General features: G+C 52.5%; 7 protein-coding genes across 7 annotated transcripts; 5 read left to right on the top strand and 2 right to left on the bottom strand.

The window, feature by feature from the left end:
• Positions 1 to 194: 194 nt before the first annotated feature.
• P174DRAFT_405893 (uncharacterized protein) lies at positions 195 to 1,607 on the top strand (the record flags this gene model as incomplete). Its single annotated transcript, XM_024824089.1, has 2 exons — positions 195 to 1,032; positions 1,096 to 1,607. Coding segments are annotated over exons 1-2 (1,011 nt in total), but the record flags the coding sequence as incomplete, so codon positions are not given.
• A 479-nt stretch (positions 1,608 to 2,086) lies between these two features.
• Positions 2,087 to 4,389, top strand: P174DRAFT_440996 (PP2C family serine/threonine-protein phosphatase). The gene is made up of 2 exons (XM_024827195.1): positions 2,087 to 2,415; positions 2,550 to 4,389. Exons 1-2 carry the CDS (start codon positions 2,358 to 2,360, stop codon positions 4,178 to 4,180), a joined length of 1,689 nt encoding a protein of 562 aa, XP_024682343.1. The 5' UTR covers positions 2,087 to 2,357; the 3' UTR covers positions 4,181 to 4,389.
• Positions 4,390 to 5,236: 847 nt separating this feature from the next.
• On the top strand, positions 5,237 to 6,242 carry P174DRAFT_371199 (CDP-diacylglycerol--inositol 3-phosphatidyltransferase; the record flags this gene model as incomplete). The annotated part of the gene is made up of 3 exons (XM_024822366.1): positions 5,237 to 5,408; positions 5,474 to 5,850; positions 5,907 to 6,242. 3 exons carry the CDS (start codon positions 5,237 to 5,239, stop codon positions 6,240 to 6,242), a joined length of 885 nt encoding a protein of 294 aa, XP_024682344.1.
• A 37-nt stretch (positions 6,243 to 6,279) lies between these two features.
• Positions 6,280 to 6,818, top strand: P174DRAFT_160328 (uncharacterized protein). Its single transcript, XM_024821202.1, has one exon. It carries the CDS (start codon positions 6,419 to 6,421, stop codon positions 6,698 to 6,700), a length of 282 nt encoding a protein of 93 aa, XP_024682345.1. The 5' UTR covers positions 6,280 to 6,418; the 3' UTR covers positions 6,701 to 6,818.
• A 248-nt stretch (positions 6,819 to 7,066) lies between these two features.
• On the top strand, positions 7,067 to 8,657 carry leu2A (3-isopropylmalate dehydrogenase LEU2; the record flags this gene model as incomplete). Its single annotated transcript, XM_024823416.1, has 6 exons — positions 7,067 to 7,117; positions 7,185 to 7,205; positions 7,301 to 7,369; positions 7,427 to 7,522; positions 7,579 to 8,206; positions 8,267 to 8,657. 6 exons carry the CDS (start codon positions 7,067 to 7,069, stop codon positions 8,500 to 8,502), a joined length of 1,101 nt encoding a protein of 366 aa, XP_024682346.1. The 3' UTR covers positions 8,503 to 8,657.
• A 76-nt stretch (positions 8,658 to 8,733) lies between these two features.
• Positions 8,734 to 10,407, bottom strand: P174DRAFT_388602 (anaphase promoting complex subunit DOC1). Its single transcript, XM_024823417.1, has 2 exons — positions 9,823 to 10,407; positions 8,734 to 9,753 (listed from the first exon to the last, which is right to left on the bottom strand). Exons 1-2 carry the CDS (start codon positions 10,307 to 10,309, stop codon positions 8,888 to 8,890), a joined length of 1,353 nt encoding a protein of 450 aa, XP_024682347.1. The 5' UTR covers positions 10,310 to 10,407; the 3' UTR covers positions 8,734 to 8,887.
• A 107-nt stretch (positions 10,408 to 10,514) lies between these two features.
• On the bottom strand, positions 10,515 to 12,439 carry P174DRAFT_440999 (phosphatidylserine decarboxylase 1). The gene has a single exon (XM_024827196.1). The coding sequence runs from the start codon at positions 12,342 to 12,344 to the stop codon at positions 10,698 to 10,700; it is 1,647 nt and encodes a 548-aa protein (XP_024682348.1). The 5' UTR covers positions 12,345 to 12,439; the 3' UTR covers positions 10,515 to 10,697.
• Between the last annotated feature and the right edge of the window lie 54 nt (positions 12,440 to 12,493).

Here is a 12,493-nt window from a genome sequence, read left to right on the forward strand (position 1 = left end):
GTTGATTTGGATAAGAAAGCCGGTGGCTTTTAAGAGGTAGAAGATAGCCAAACGCTCCATTAAACTGCCTCCTTTGGTTCCTGGGCAGTTGCACATCAATCATATCTTATTTACCATATGATCTTCTGGCAGTATAGTAGAAGTATCAAGTTTGAAACTGAAAATTATAATATTCAGACAGAGTATCTCAGCCTATTAAAACACTACTCATTCACAAAACCATGTGTTCTCTTGATAACTTCCTTAGAACTTTCCGGACAAGGAGTCACAGGCATGATAGAAAACGTCGCCAGCTGCGCATCTGAGACTGCTGACATCCAATAGCCTGCAGGATGTTTATTTCTCTTACCTAGGGCGCCGAGCTTTGCTTGAATCCCACGCACACTCTGGATCATAAATTGTGATAAATTCTCACTCTCCCAAGTGTTGACCCTGACCGAGCTGATTGCGTTCCCTAAACAAAGGATTCTTAGGCAATCCATCCAGACTGACACTCATCTTTCTCGTCCGTGGTAAAACCAGACGGCCAGGAAATGGACTTCCTGGGCCTGCATACCTTTCGCCAGGAGCTTCCTTCTCACCAGGAGGCCCGCAGGCGTCCCGAGCCCACCAGCGTCGTTCCGCAGCTCACTCCCAATGAGGATCTTGAAAGGCTGCTCCGGCGCCACCGTCCTGCCATCTCGACGATCGAGTTTGGCATGAACTACGGCGCGGAGTGGGCGACACAGCACTTTGCCGCCAAGCTTGCAGAGCTCTGGAGGAAGGCGGAAATGTTCGGACATATCTTTGCGAATACTCCCGACCCTGTCAGAGACGGACAGCTGCCCGTTCGTATCAGACAATACCTCAATCGTGTCTCGCACAGCATCCTGATGCCCCGCCTGCTCGCAAGCCCTACCACCAGGTGGGCCCTGCTTTCCAGAGCGATCAACGAGTGGCTGCTTGACTGGGTTCTGAACGAGACGGTGGTACAGGGATTTGACCTCGTTTTGGACGCCGAGTATCAACTGCTGAAGCACCACCTCCTTCGCGGTAAGTAACGTGGACTCAAGGTCCTCTATGTCCATAAATCGCCCGCTAAGACATTCAGTTTAGACCTTGAGCCCTTCGTGCGAAAGGTCGTTCTAAACGCCATGGTGAAAACCGTCTGCGAGATTCTGTGCAAGCCCGGATTCAAAGAATTCTACCTGGAAAAGCACCGTTGGTATGTGGAGAAGCTGTGGCGGTACGTTGGACGTCTTGTCCCAGACATACCTGAGTACCAGACCGAGGGCCGCACCAGGATTGCGCAAATCATCGCAAAGGCGCAAGCTCTGTCAGTCGACATGCTTCTGACTCCTCTGGAGTATGTGCATTATTTCCCGGAGTGCGATGATGTTTTTGACCCGATTGAGATGGTAAATATGGATCCCACCAACGACAGATCTCCGGGCGAGCTCCTGCGCTTGTGGTTCAGAATCAAACTAGCCTACACTCCCGTCACATACATTCGCGCAAACTTCGAAGAATCATCGAACTGCGAGCTTGTCTTCCGGAGTGAGGTGCTGTTGATGCCCGAGAACAGCGCGGCTCTGATTCCGGAGTCCTTGATATCTAGCCTTAACCAGTACTGAGGCAGTTGGGTGACTGTATTCATGGCTCCTGCGTGCGGATCTTGTTAGTTTGTGTCTTCCCGCCTTCTGATGTGATGACGAGGACATCTTGGACTGGGTGATGAGGTCTTTTGCGTTCTCTCAAGCGCTCTTTTCACTTCTGTGATACGTTCGGGTTGGCCATTTGCTTTGATGATTTTGCGTTCTGTTTCTCATTGATCCTGGTCTGTTACAGATGTTGCTCTTGTTCGCCGCGGATTGCTGGTTAGCGAAGGAGACGACGAACTGTGACTTGGTGTACGATAGGACATCAGAATCAGGTGTTAATGATTTTCAATTGCCAGCCGAGTCGAACGATTGCTAGGGATCAACAGGCACATTGCTAAACTAACGTCGTGTCGGCCGTGATTAGAAGCTCAGAGTGGCAAATCTAGAGCTTAGCATCAAAACGGTGCAGTATCCCCTCTAGAACGTGTCCGTGATTGTCCTCGATGCACTCTTCGATCCATAATCCACTATTGTGCAGTTTGGATTATGGTGATGTATAGTCGCTGCCAAGAGGAAATGTCATCATCACCAGAGCAAACTGCCGTGGCATTTCTCCGTCGCGAAGACACTTGGGCCGCACCCCCGGCAAAAGAGCCTCTCTTCGCCGATCTCCGAGACCAAGACAGGATCTCTCCAGCATGAACCTGCGAGGGTGTCTGTAATAAACTATTTTTGAACATATTCCAACGCTGGTTACTTTTCAATGCCTTCACTTCCATGATTTGGGCTCCTGCGAGGCGAGTCACTGTCCGGACGTGGACCTTGACGAACTACAGTATGTCGAGCTCTGCTCCTGTTTCCCCCTCCCGCACGTCTTATCTCCGACGCCGCTATACAGATCTCGGAGCTGTGTCTGCAATGATCCTGTGAGACGTTCGACGCGCTTACTGACCTGATGTTTACCTCAAGCTTTCGTTGCATTACCAAAGCGTCATCAGAATACGAACTCGGCGGCGTCCGCCAATTCCCGGACTGTCAAGCGGCCTGAATTCCACGACTACTTTGTTACCCACCTGCCATCCTCGTCCCTACATCCAGATCCCAGAGGACTATCTAGTTCCTATCATAAATTTCCTCGCTCCGCTTCTGTACCTCATACCGGGGCGATATCACATCCACCGACCTCCTTCCAGGCGCTAGTTGACCGCGAGACCACCGTCGTCCGAATACCGCTGCGCAGTGCGAAACACCACTTCGGTGCTGCCACATCCCGTGGGACTCGTGTCTCGAATGAGGATACACACCAGGCTGGCGTCCTTGATATTCCTGCCTTCGCGAAGCGACCCCCTGCGTCCGTGACTATCAAGCGCACCGCTGCGCCTCTGGAGAACCGGGGTGCAGATAGCGCCAGCGGCGACCCGCAAGTCTTCTACTTTGGCGTGTTTGATGGGCATGGAGGGAGCGAATGCAGCACATTCTTGAAAGACACGTTACATGAATATATACAGGACACGGCAGCCGAATCGGAGTTCCAGTCGAGCCTGAGCAAGGACCGAGAGGCCCACTTTTTCAAGAATGAGTCGGAGATCTCTCGGGGCGATCTGCCCATCATACAACGGGGCAATCATAAGAGAATGGCGGAAATGGAGAAAACCCTAGTTCAGAATTGGAGAAGGCTCGTCGGAGGTTACTTCAAGCGATTTGTGCCGGCCCACTTCTCCTATCGTGGGAACGCTGCTCAAGGAAACGGGAGCGCGACATGCAATGGGGACGATCATGCAGGGGGCGTCACGATTGAAGAGATTCTAGAGTACGCGTTTCTGCGGGCGGACCTTGACTTCGTTTCAGCGCAAGCCGCCAAGGAAGACGATGAACTGGCCACGGCTCATAAGCCGCAGTACCAGGATGACATTCTGTACGGGCCAAAGCACACCCAGCAGATGAAGCTTGGCGGTTACCGACGATTCAAGGGAGGCAGCACAGCCAGTGTTGCCCTCATCTCGACTCCGACTCCCACTCCGTTCTGGCACCCATCCGCGCCGTCGAGTCTCCTGATCTCGCATGTGGGTGACACGAGGATTGTGCTATGTTCTACTGCAACGGGAGAGGCGATCCCACTGACGTCCAACCATCATCCTTCCTCCCCAATCGAAGCCAATCGCTTGAGGCGATATGCCGCCACATTTGTAACCGATTCCTTTGGTGAGGAGCGCATGAGTGGTTTAGCGAATACGCGTGCCTTTGGCGACGTCCAATCGAAACGCATCGGCGTATCTGCAGAACCAGAAATCCGGCGCATCGAGATGGGTCCAGCAGAGTACTCATTCTTAGTCCTCATGACTGATGGGATTAGCGGAACGCTCACCGATCAAGAAGTTGTCGACATCATCAAGGAGGCAAAGACGCCGGACGAAGGGGCTCGAAACGTGGTCAACTTCGCAACGGAAGTGACAAAAGAAGGGGATAATGCAACATGCCTCGTTGTTCGTTTGGGCGGCTGGGAGCGTCGACTGGAAGGAGGACTTGGAAGTCTGGGGACCAAAGAATCCCGAGAATGGCGCCGACAAGAAGCAACTGATCCGCGCAGTTCACGGCGATGAGCACGAGCCATTAATACCCATAATTGTACATATTCTTTTTGTTGTAATTCTTCACAGACACTGCTGGTGGCTAGGACCCTTTGAATCCTGCTGTACATACATTCTCTTGGATTTAGGGCCGAAGGGGGTTTTCTTTTGTTACGTTAAACTGATATTGTGTACTTGAGATACTCGGATATACCAATACTCGGATATACCAAATGAAAATACCTACAGATGCACGGTAATATTCAGTCTAGAGTCGGATTTGCATTGTCACTGGGAGTTTGATACTGATGCGGATTATCCGCAAGCAGCCGCCTCTGACTTCATACGAGATTTCTGCTGCGCACAGGGCTCATCGAACACGGTTGTTAAGGCCAGCAGATTTTCTGGCCATCTGGCTTGTGTCCTCAATCTGATCATCCTCACTTGTCCTGCCATTGTCTCCAGTAGCAACAAAGTGCCGCTTGCTCTTGGTTTGACGCTGCGAAAGCTTCATTGCTTATCGGCCTTATCGCCAACATAACACACACGACCAAGCAACTTTCCCCGGACGTCTCCTGATTGTTCACCCAGCTACGGAGTAATCAAGGTTGAAATATAAGGCTGTTCAAGCAGCGCCAGCCTTATCATATGTTTCCCTACGCTCATTAAATTCACCTTACTTCCCTAAGTCCTTGAGATCGAGTGTCGTCCCAGGAGGGCCGCGTCACAGCAAAGCGGAACTCGTCGGTACGTGCTTTACAAATCTCGCTCGGTAAGCTCTGTCTCTCTCCACAACTAACGACTTGTCTTTATCACTCCCTGGCCAGACTCATTGATCGTGGTTATTGCAGTTGGATAATCATCATATCAACTCCTGATTTTCGATCGGCACGCGACTGTGCGCGGCTTACATCATTAAGTCTAGTTTGGCCATTGAGACTTCGGACAAGACCTCTCAGTGCGGCCGCTGCGGCGTCACAGCTTATCCTCTATTATACTTGTCGGTTACTCCACACCTTACCAGCTACAAGCCTTCCTATCCGGGGCGACTTTTCCACCTCATATATTGCGTGTCGCACATATTTCATTATGAGTGCCAGAACGAGAAGACAAAAAGCCGCCCTGGCTGCTCAATCAGAGGATAGCGACGTGACGACTACCAGCAACGGCACGACGCGGAAATCCCCCCGAAAAAGCAGCTCCCCTTCTCCTGACGCGGAGGCTAGGGAGAATGTGTTTCTATTCATTCCGAACCTCATCGGTAAGTAAATTATGTACAGGTTCCCTTGTCTGGATGAGACGCTGACCGCTGGCGCAACGCTGCAGGATATTCACGAGTTTTCTTGACCATTGCCTCTCTTTACTACATGCCCCTCCACCCACGAACATGCTCTTTACTATATAGCGTATCATGCTTGTTGGATGCGTTGGATGGATATGCAGCGCGGTACTACAATCAGTCCACCACTTTTGGTGCGGTGCTCGACATGGTGACGGACCGGTGCACAACCGCCTGTCTACTGGTATTCCTCAGCTCCGCATGGCCGCGGTGGTCGATCCTTTTCCAGAGCCTGATTTCTCTGGACCTCGCCAGTCACTACATGCACATGTACGCCACGCTTAGCATGGGAGGAGCTAGCCAGAGCCACAAGAACGTTGAGGCTACCAGAAGCTGGATTCTGTACCAATACTACCACAGCAAGGTGAGTGCGATGCAATGTCTACGAAAGGAAGAATTGATGGCTGACAGAGCCTGCAGACGGTCCTTTTCATTTGCTGTGCCCTCAATGAACTTTTCTTCATTGGTCTATATCTGCTCTCCTTTTCGTCTCCTATTCTCTCCCCCTCGCTTCTTCAAGCTCAAGATCCCACTGCGCCTCCGGCTCTCGGTAGCCCCTGGAGCGCCGGAGCTCTGGAGCTTGCCCGGGCAAACAAGATTGACAGCTTCTGGCCTTGGGTTATCACCGGAATCTCCGCCCCAGTCATGGCTCTGAAGCAATTCATCAACGTCGTTCAGCTGGTGAAGGCTAGCAAGTGGCTTGCGGAAGGTGATCTTGCCAGACGCAAGGCTGAACGGGAGGGGAAGACACTGTAGACTGTTCGAACGCTGCATCGCCCAAGTGGGCTAGCCTTCCTCACTTGGGGCTTTTGTCAAGGTGGCACTCGACTGTCCGTGTCCAGTGCTTTTTTCGATTGGGCGCTTCATCATTGAATTGCTTGTCGCCAACGGAGCCTTTGTCTCTGCTTTGTTGGCTTCCAGCTTCTTTATGCATGGTTCGATCCTATGGTCAGTATCCTGAGGCTAAGAAGCAGCGCTGGCTGCAATTATCGGTCTGCTTTCTGTTATTCATCCGCTTTGTGGGAACACCCTGGTTCTTTCAAAAGCATCTTACGAAGAGAGCAGTCAATGGGGTCCATCTGGTTGTGGGACCCTCTTATAGGCGAGTGTTCGCACTACAGATGCCTGCTCTGGCATCATTCTTAGAGTTCTTCTTTTTCTTCATTTCCTTCTTTTCTTCTTGTCAACTAGGCTTCTTCCTTACGCCTTGCTAAGTATTTTTAATCTGTTTTCATGAGAATCAGTGGACATATTCAAAATGCATGTCAACAAATCATCAACATTACTATGGCTAGGTGTATCAGGTGTAATCAATAACCAGGAATTAATTCGTCTATCTATATTTATATGCTCAGTAGCATTTAATGTTCCTCAGATAGCCGTCTCAAAAGTATGAGTGTTTTGTATAGCTCCAAGTCCAATCGGCTTAAGGTGGATTCCGAAGGATCTCCGTCACTCTCCGGTGTCGGCGCGCGGGGTGCATCCACCCCTCCATATCTTGAGGGATATTTCAACTTCGCTACCTGCAATTGTTCTTCAATCTCCCCAGGTTCAATTCTTTCTTCTATTGTATACTCACAATGCCGTCATATAACATTGTCGTTTTTGCTGGTGACCACTGTGGTCCGGAGGTAAGTTCGAGATCCCAAGCAGGTATATCTCGCGTCGCATAGCTAATGAGTATACCTTTGACCATAGGTGACCACTGAGGCAATCAAGGTGAGCAGACAACGATGTCGCTGTCGACGGAGACACATTATCAGTGGTTTCGTTGCAAATCATCACATCAACTAAAACGGCCCGTCAAATGCTAGGTCCTCCGCGTCATCGAGAAGTGCCGTGACGATGCTACCTTCAACCTCCAGGATCAACTTCTCGGTGGTGTAAGTGACAATCTCAAACCGGCATTTCTTCGGCCAATGCTCACAAGAACCCTGTAGGCATCGATCGATGCTACCGGATCTCCCCTGACCGACGAAGCTCTGAACGCCGCAAAGAACGCCGATGCCGTTCTCCTCGGTGCCATTGGCGGGCCCGTACGTGAACACACTCTCACCCAACCTCCAGGGCCGAAAGCTAACGCAACCCGTAGAAATGGGGCACTGGCGCCGTCCGCCCCGAACAGGGTCTCCTCAGACTGCGCAAGGAGATGGGCACATTCGGTAACCTGCGCCCCTGCAACTTCGCCGCCCCGTCGCTGGTCGCCGGCTCCCCTCTCCGCCCCGAAGTCTGCCGCGGCGTCGACTTCAACATCATCCGCGAACTGACCGGCGGGATCTACTTCGGCGAGCGCAAGGAGGACGACGGCAGCGGCTTCGCCATGGACACGGAGCCGTACTCCCGCGCGGAAATCGAGCGCATCACCCGTCTCGCGGCCCACCTCGCCCTGCAGCACAACCCCCCTCTCCCCGTGTGGAGCTTGGACAAGGCCAACGTCCTCGCTACAAGCCGGCTGTGGCGGAAGACCGTGACGGAGGTCATGGCTAAGGAGTTCCCCCAGCTCAAGGTCGAGCACCAGCTCATTGACTCCGCGGCCATGATCATGGTCAAGGAGCCTAGGAAGCTCAATGGTATTGTTGTCACTAGCAACCTGTTCGGTGACATCATCAGTGATGAGGCGAGCGTTATCCCTGGTTCTCTGGGCCTCTTGCCCAGCGCGAGCTTGAGCGGTATTCCGGACGGAAAGACCAAGGTCAACGGTATCTACGAGCCTATCCACGGTACGTAGTTTCTTCTGTCGTCTACAGCTTGCGATCTGAGTGTACGCTGACATAAAACAGGTTCCGCCCCCGACATTGCAGGCAAGGGCATCGTCAACCCCGTCGCTGCCATTCTCTCCGTTGCCATGATGATGCAGTACTCCCTGAACCGCATGGATGACGCCAAGGCCATCGAGACGGCTGTCCGCAATGTGATCGAGGCTGGTGTCCGTACTGCCGATATTGGCGGCAAGTCGACAACTAGCCAGGTCGGCGATGCTGTTGCTGCCGAGCTGGAGAAGCTGTTGAAGCAATGATTGATCAACAAAAGCAAGTTTTTTCGGTTTTCTCGTCGCACGAGCAATTTCAGTCCCATGTAATGTCAAATGGGACATGACTTGAGCAGATTTAAATAGATATGACTCAATACTTTATTAATTATCAGAATATCGAGGCCATTGGCCCGTGATTGTCGATAGCATCCGATGCCCCAGCAGCGCGCTCGCCAAATGTAGTAGAATATAATGAAAGTAAGAAATGGGTATCTTGAACTGGCAAACACACAATACCGATAGCAAACCCGCCCTCATGCACCTGTCGCTTGGTTGAGAAACGAGAACCCGCCGCGAACACCATTTTGCAGAATGCCACCCGAAATGATAAGACATACATGGGCGCAAAGCCCAGTCACGACTCCCATTCCTATCGTATTACAGGCTCCCCCATCCAGTCTGGCTCCTCCAGACCACCGACCCTACCCCCGTCAGCATCCCCATTGGGATTACGTCCCTCAGCCCCACCATCATTGAGACTTCCGCGAAGGGACCGCCGAGCGCTGTGCCTTCGGGTCCGTCCATCCGCAGAGGCCGAGGGGGCATTGCCCATGCGCCGTCGATCGTCGTCGCGCGCAAATACCTGGAACCCGCGCACATGCGTATCCTTCCCGTTCTGATGGTTCTCCGTCACGCGCATTTGGATCACCATGGCTTTCAGCACGTTCCCCGCATATGGGTCGTCTTCGTCGTCCTCGCTGGCGCTTTCGCCGTCGTCGTAGTCGTACGCCGCTTCGTCGTATTCAACCGGGTTCTCCGAGTCTGAAAACATATAGTCTGGCCATGCGACGCCCTTGGACTTCCCTTTGCCCTTGCCCTTTCCGTCCTGGAGACGGGTCCGCGTGCGCTTCCGCCGTCGCCTCCGGACCCAGCCGCCGTCTCGGCCACCCACCCCTTCCAGAGGTATATCGACCCAGCCGCACGGCCCTTCGCCTTCCCATGTTGCGAACTCGACCAGGTCGTTGCCGCCCATGCCGGCTAGGAATACCATCTTGGTAGGTGTGTAGCTTTCGTCCATTTCGAAGTCGAGGTAGACGCGGATTTTGACCACTGCGACAAGCTTGAAGAAATGCAGGGTTAGCATGTGCGGTTGGGGCCCGTCCGATTGCCAGTACTGGGTGGGTGAGGGGTGACGGAGGGCCGCAACACCGCAGCCTGGTTTGTGTGTCGAGACGGTCCACGAGGCTAGGGAGGATATTTCGCGGAGGTTGCTTGGTAGCGGCGAGGGCGACCTGTCTGTGGAGTAGATGAGTAATTGTCACCTTTCCGGTAGAACCGAAGGGAAATGTGACTGCGCTAGCTTACCCCGATCGTGCATCAATTCATCTTCGTCTTCTTCGCCTTCCAACTGCTCGCCAGCCATGCCTTCCATCTCCTCTGCGGAGAAATCCCTCTCTTCCTCCTCTGGCTCCAGGTCTAGACGCCGATGGTCCATTTCATAACTCTGATCTACGTCCTCGTCTTCCTCGCCCACGTCTTCTTCTTCTTCGTCGTCTTGATCGTCCTCGTCCATCATCTGCCCTCGCTGACGGCCAGAAACTCCCCGCCCGAACAGAGAAAACAGCGCAGCTTGCGCAGCGGCACCAGAGTGTGCGGGAGCGGCCTCAGCCATCTCGGCAGGACCAGATGAAGAATGCAATTGCGGGATATTCCGCGATGGGGGCGTCTGGAATTGTGTTTGAGCAGATCCATGGCCCAGTCGCGATCTGCTTGTTTGTTGCTGTGGGGTTTCATCGGAGTTTGTTTCTGGGACTGGCGCGGGGTGTCTTCGGAGGAGGTGATGGCGAGGCATTGTGAGGCTCTGAGGGAAGTTGAGATAGTCTGCGTGAGCTTTGCGTTTATCCAGGCATCTCAGAAGCTCGTGTTGGAGGACCTGTACGGAACGCTCCCTCTACGCGGAATCTACTCCGACTTCTTGATCTTATCGCGTCGGCGAACAGTTGAATCTCCGCGTTGATGTCACGTGCTGCAAACAATGACCATACAGTAAAGACCAACGTGTTTTTTCAATTAGTACCTCTCTATAAGTGCCACAGGTTGAACCGTCTAAAAACAGATTTACTAGAAGATATGCTATAATACAATGACGAGCAGCCGTAACAAATCGGACCCAAGAGTAGGAGCAGGATGCGCTGTTGAAATCAAACCCGCTCCGATGCCAATCCTGGTCAGAGTCCTTTCTATTCCTGAATGTCCACGTAACCCATCTTCTGGCCCATCTTGATACGCTGGCCTTTCTGAATCGTCCAGTTCCATCCTCCTTCACGTTTCCCTTCTTCCCAACCAATGTCAAATGATTTCCTGGTTCCCATCGGAGCCTCAAAGACAAGCACGATGGAGCTACCCAATTGGAAGCCACCCATTTCATCTCCTCTCTGCAGGGGATGGCCACCTAGCGTCCTGCTTGCATGGAGGTAGGTTGCCTCAACGAATCCAGGATATTGCTCGCCCCTCTGTGCGGCAAGTGCTGCAGCCCTGTCTGCAACTGTGTCTGTGGTGAGACTGTTCGTGCGTAATTCTGAGTCGAAATTGATCTTGATGGACCCCACGTTAGTGGCGCCTACTGGGATGTAGCTGAAAAAGCCCCATCGCCAACGACCCAGCAGAGCAACTCGCTCGTTGAGAGTAAAAAGACCGGGTAAGTGACGTTGTAGATAAGGTGACACAGAGTATAGTTCGCCTGCAAAGTGTCGACGACTCTCAACAACCCATGACACGGGAGAGTGGAAGCGATGATAGTCACCGGGCGCAAGATAGATTACCACGTAGTAGAGCGCATTGTTCGATGTCGGCTTAGGCGCATACCACGGAGAGCCGTCGCCGCGAGCAATTTCGGCCTTCACTGCTTCTTCTGCAGCAGCTTCTGACTTTGTGGATGCGTCCAAAGAAGCCGCCCGTCTCCGTGCCCCTCCCTTGTCTCCTGCAAGGAGGGTCGGCAGCGTATACGAGATGCCGTTCACTTTGGCGAATTCCTCATCAGCTAACATATTAGCTGCATCTTTATGGGATGGTTCTGTCATGTGGTTCATAAATTTCTTGCTGTGATCAGCGGAAGTCGGTGTGGCAGCACCTAAGAGCGCATCCAAGCTGTACGTTATACCCTTGACTTGTTCCACCTCACCGCGGTCAATCAGACCAAATTGCAGGATGCGGCCATCTGACGGGGAGACAATGGCGCGAGGGTCAGGATCTATTGGTCGTACACCTGGCTTTAGTTTGCGATAGAAGAAGGCGGCCAAATTTGGATACGTGTGAAGGTCTGGTTCGGCTACCTCATCCAGATTGACACCGAAGATCCAGGAATAAAGTTTGAATCCGGGAACACGAAGATAATAAGGTAGTTCCAGCTCGTTGAAGGCTCCCCACCAGCGAGACATTGCCTTGAGAGGCAATGTCGACAGGATTTGGACCTGCCATGGTCCGCTGGGCCTGACTCGGGGACGTGGAGGGGGTTTCTCGAAATCAAACGACTCTCCAAGTGCCTCCCTCTCGGCGCGTTCTCGTTCCGCCCGCTGTGACTTGTAAAAGTGCAGTAAACCCAGCAAACCGATACCCAGACCGACGGGAATTGGGTACCATTCTACTTTTGTGGTTCGCAAGGCAAATCGAAGTCGAGATCCAAAGGAGCCCCTTGGGGACGAACGCTCATGGTTGTTCTGGCCATTGTACTGCTTCCAAGACTTTGTAGAAAATTCTCTAGGACCGGTCCTGCGTCGACCAGTTGCTCTGAAAGACACCATATCCATTACTGCAGCTCTGCCCCCATTAGGGGTAATCGTGAGCTTCCGGCGAAAAGGCGCAGAACAGTTGGAGAGGCACAGGGCCATAATCACTGATCTACTCCAGAGACATCATCCCTTACGGGAGAAGAGATAGCGATGATGTATGTGGTGTCCAGTACAAGCAGACTGAGATGAGATTGATTTGTTGTCAGCCAAGTTGTATGCCCATATTATTTCTCTAAGTTTTGCGTCAT

The sequence above is a fragment of the Aspergillus novofumigatus genome (assembly GCF_002847465.1).
Source record: "Aspergillus novofumigatus IBT 16806 chromosome Unknown P174scaffold_4, whole genome shotgun sequence".
NCBI lineage: Eukaryota > Fungi > Ascomycota > Eurotiomycetes > Eurotiales > Aspergillaceae > Aspergillus > Aspergillus novofumigatus.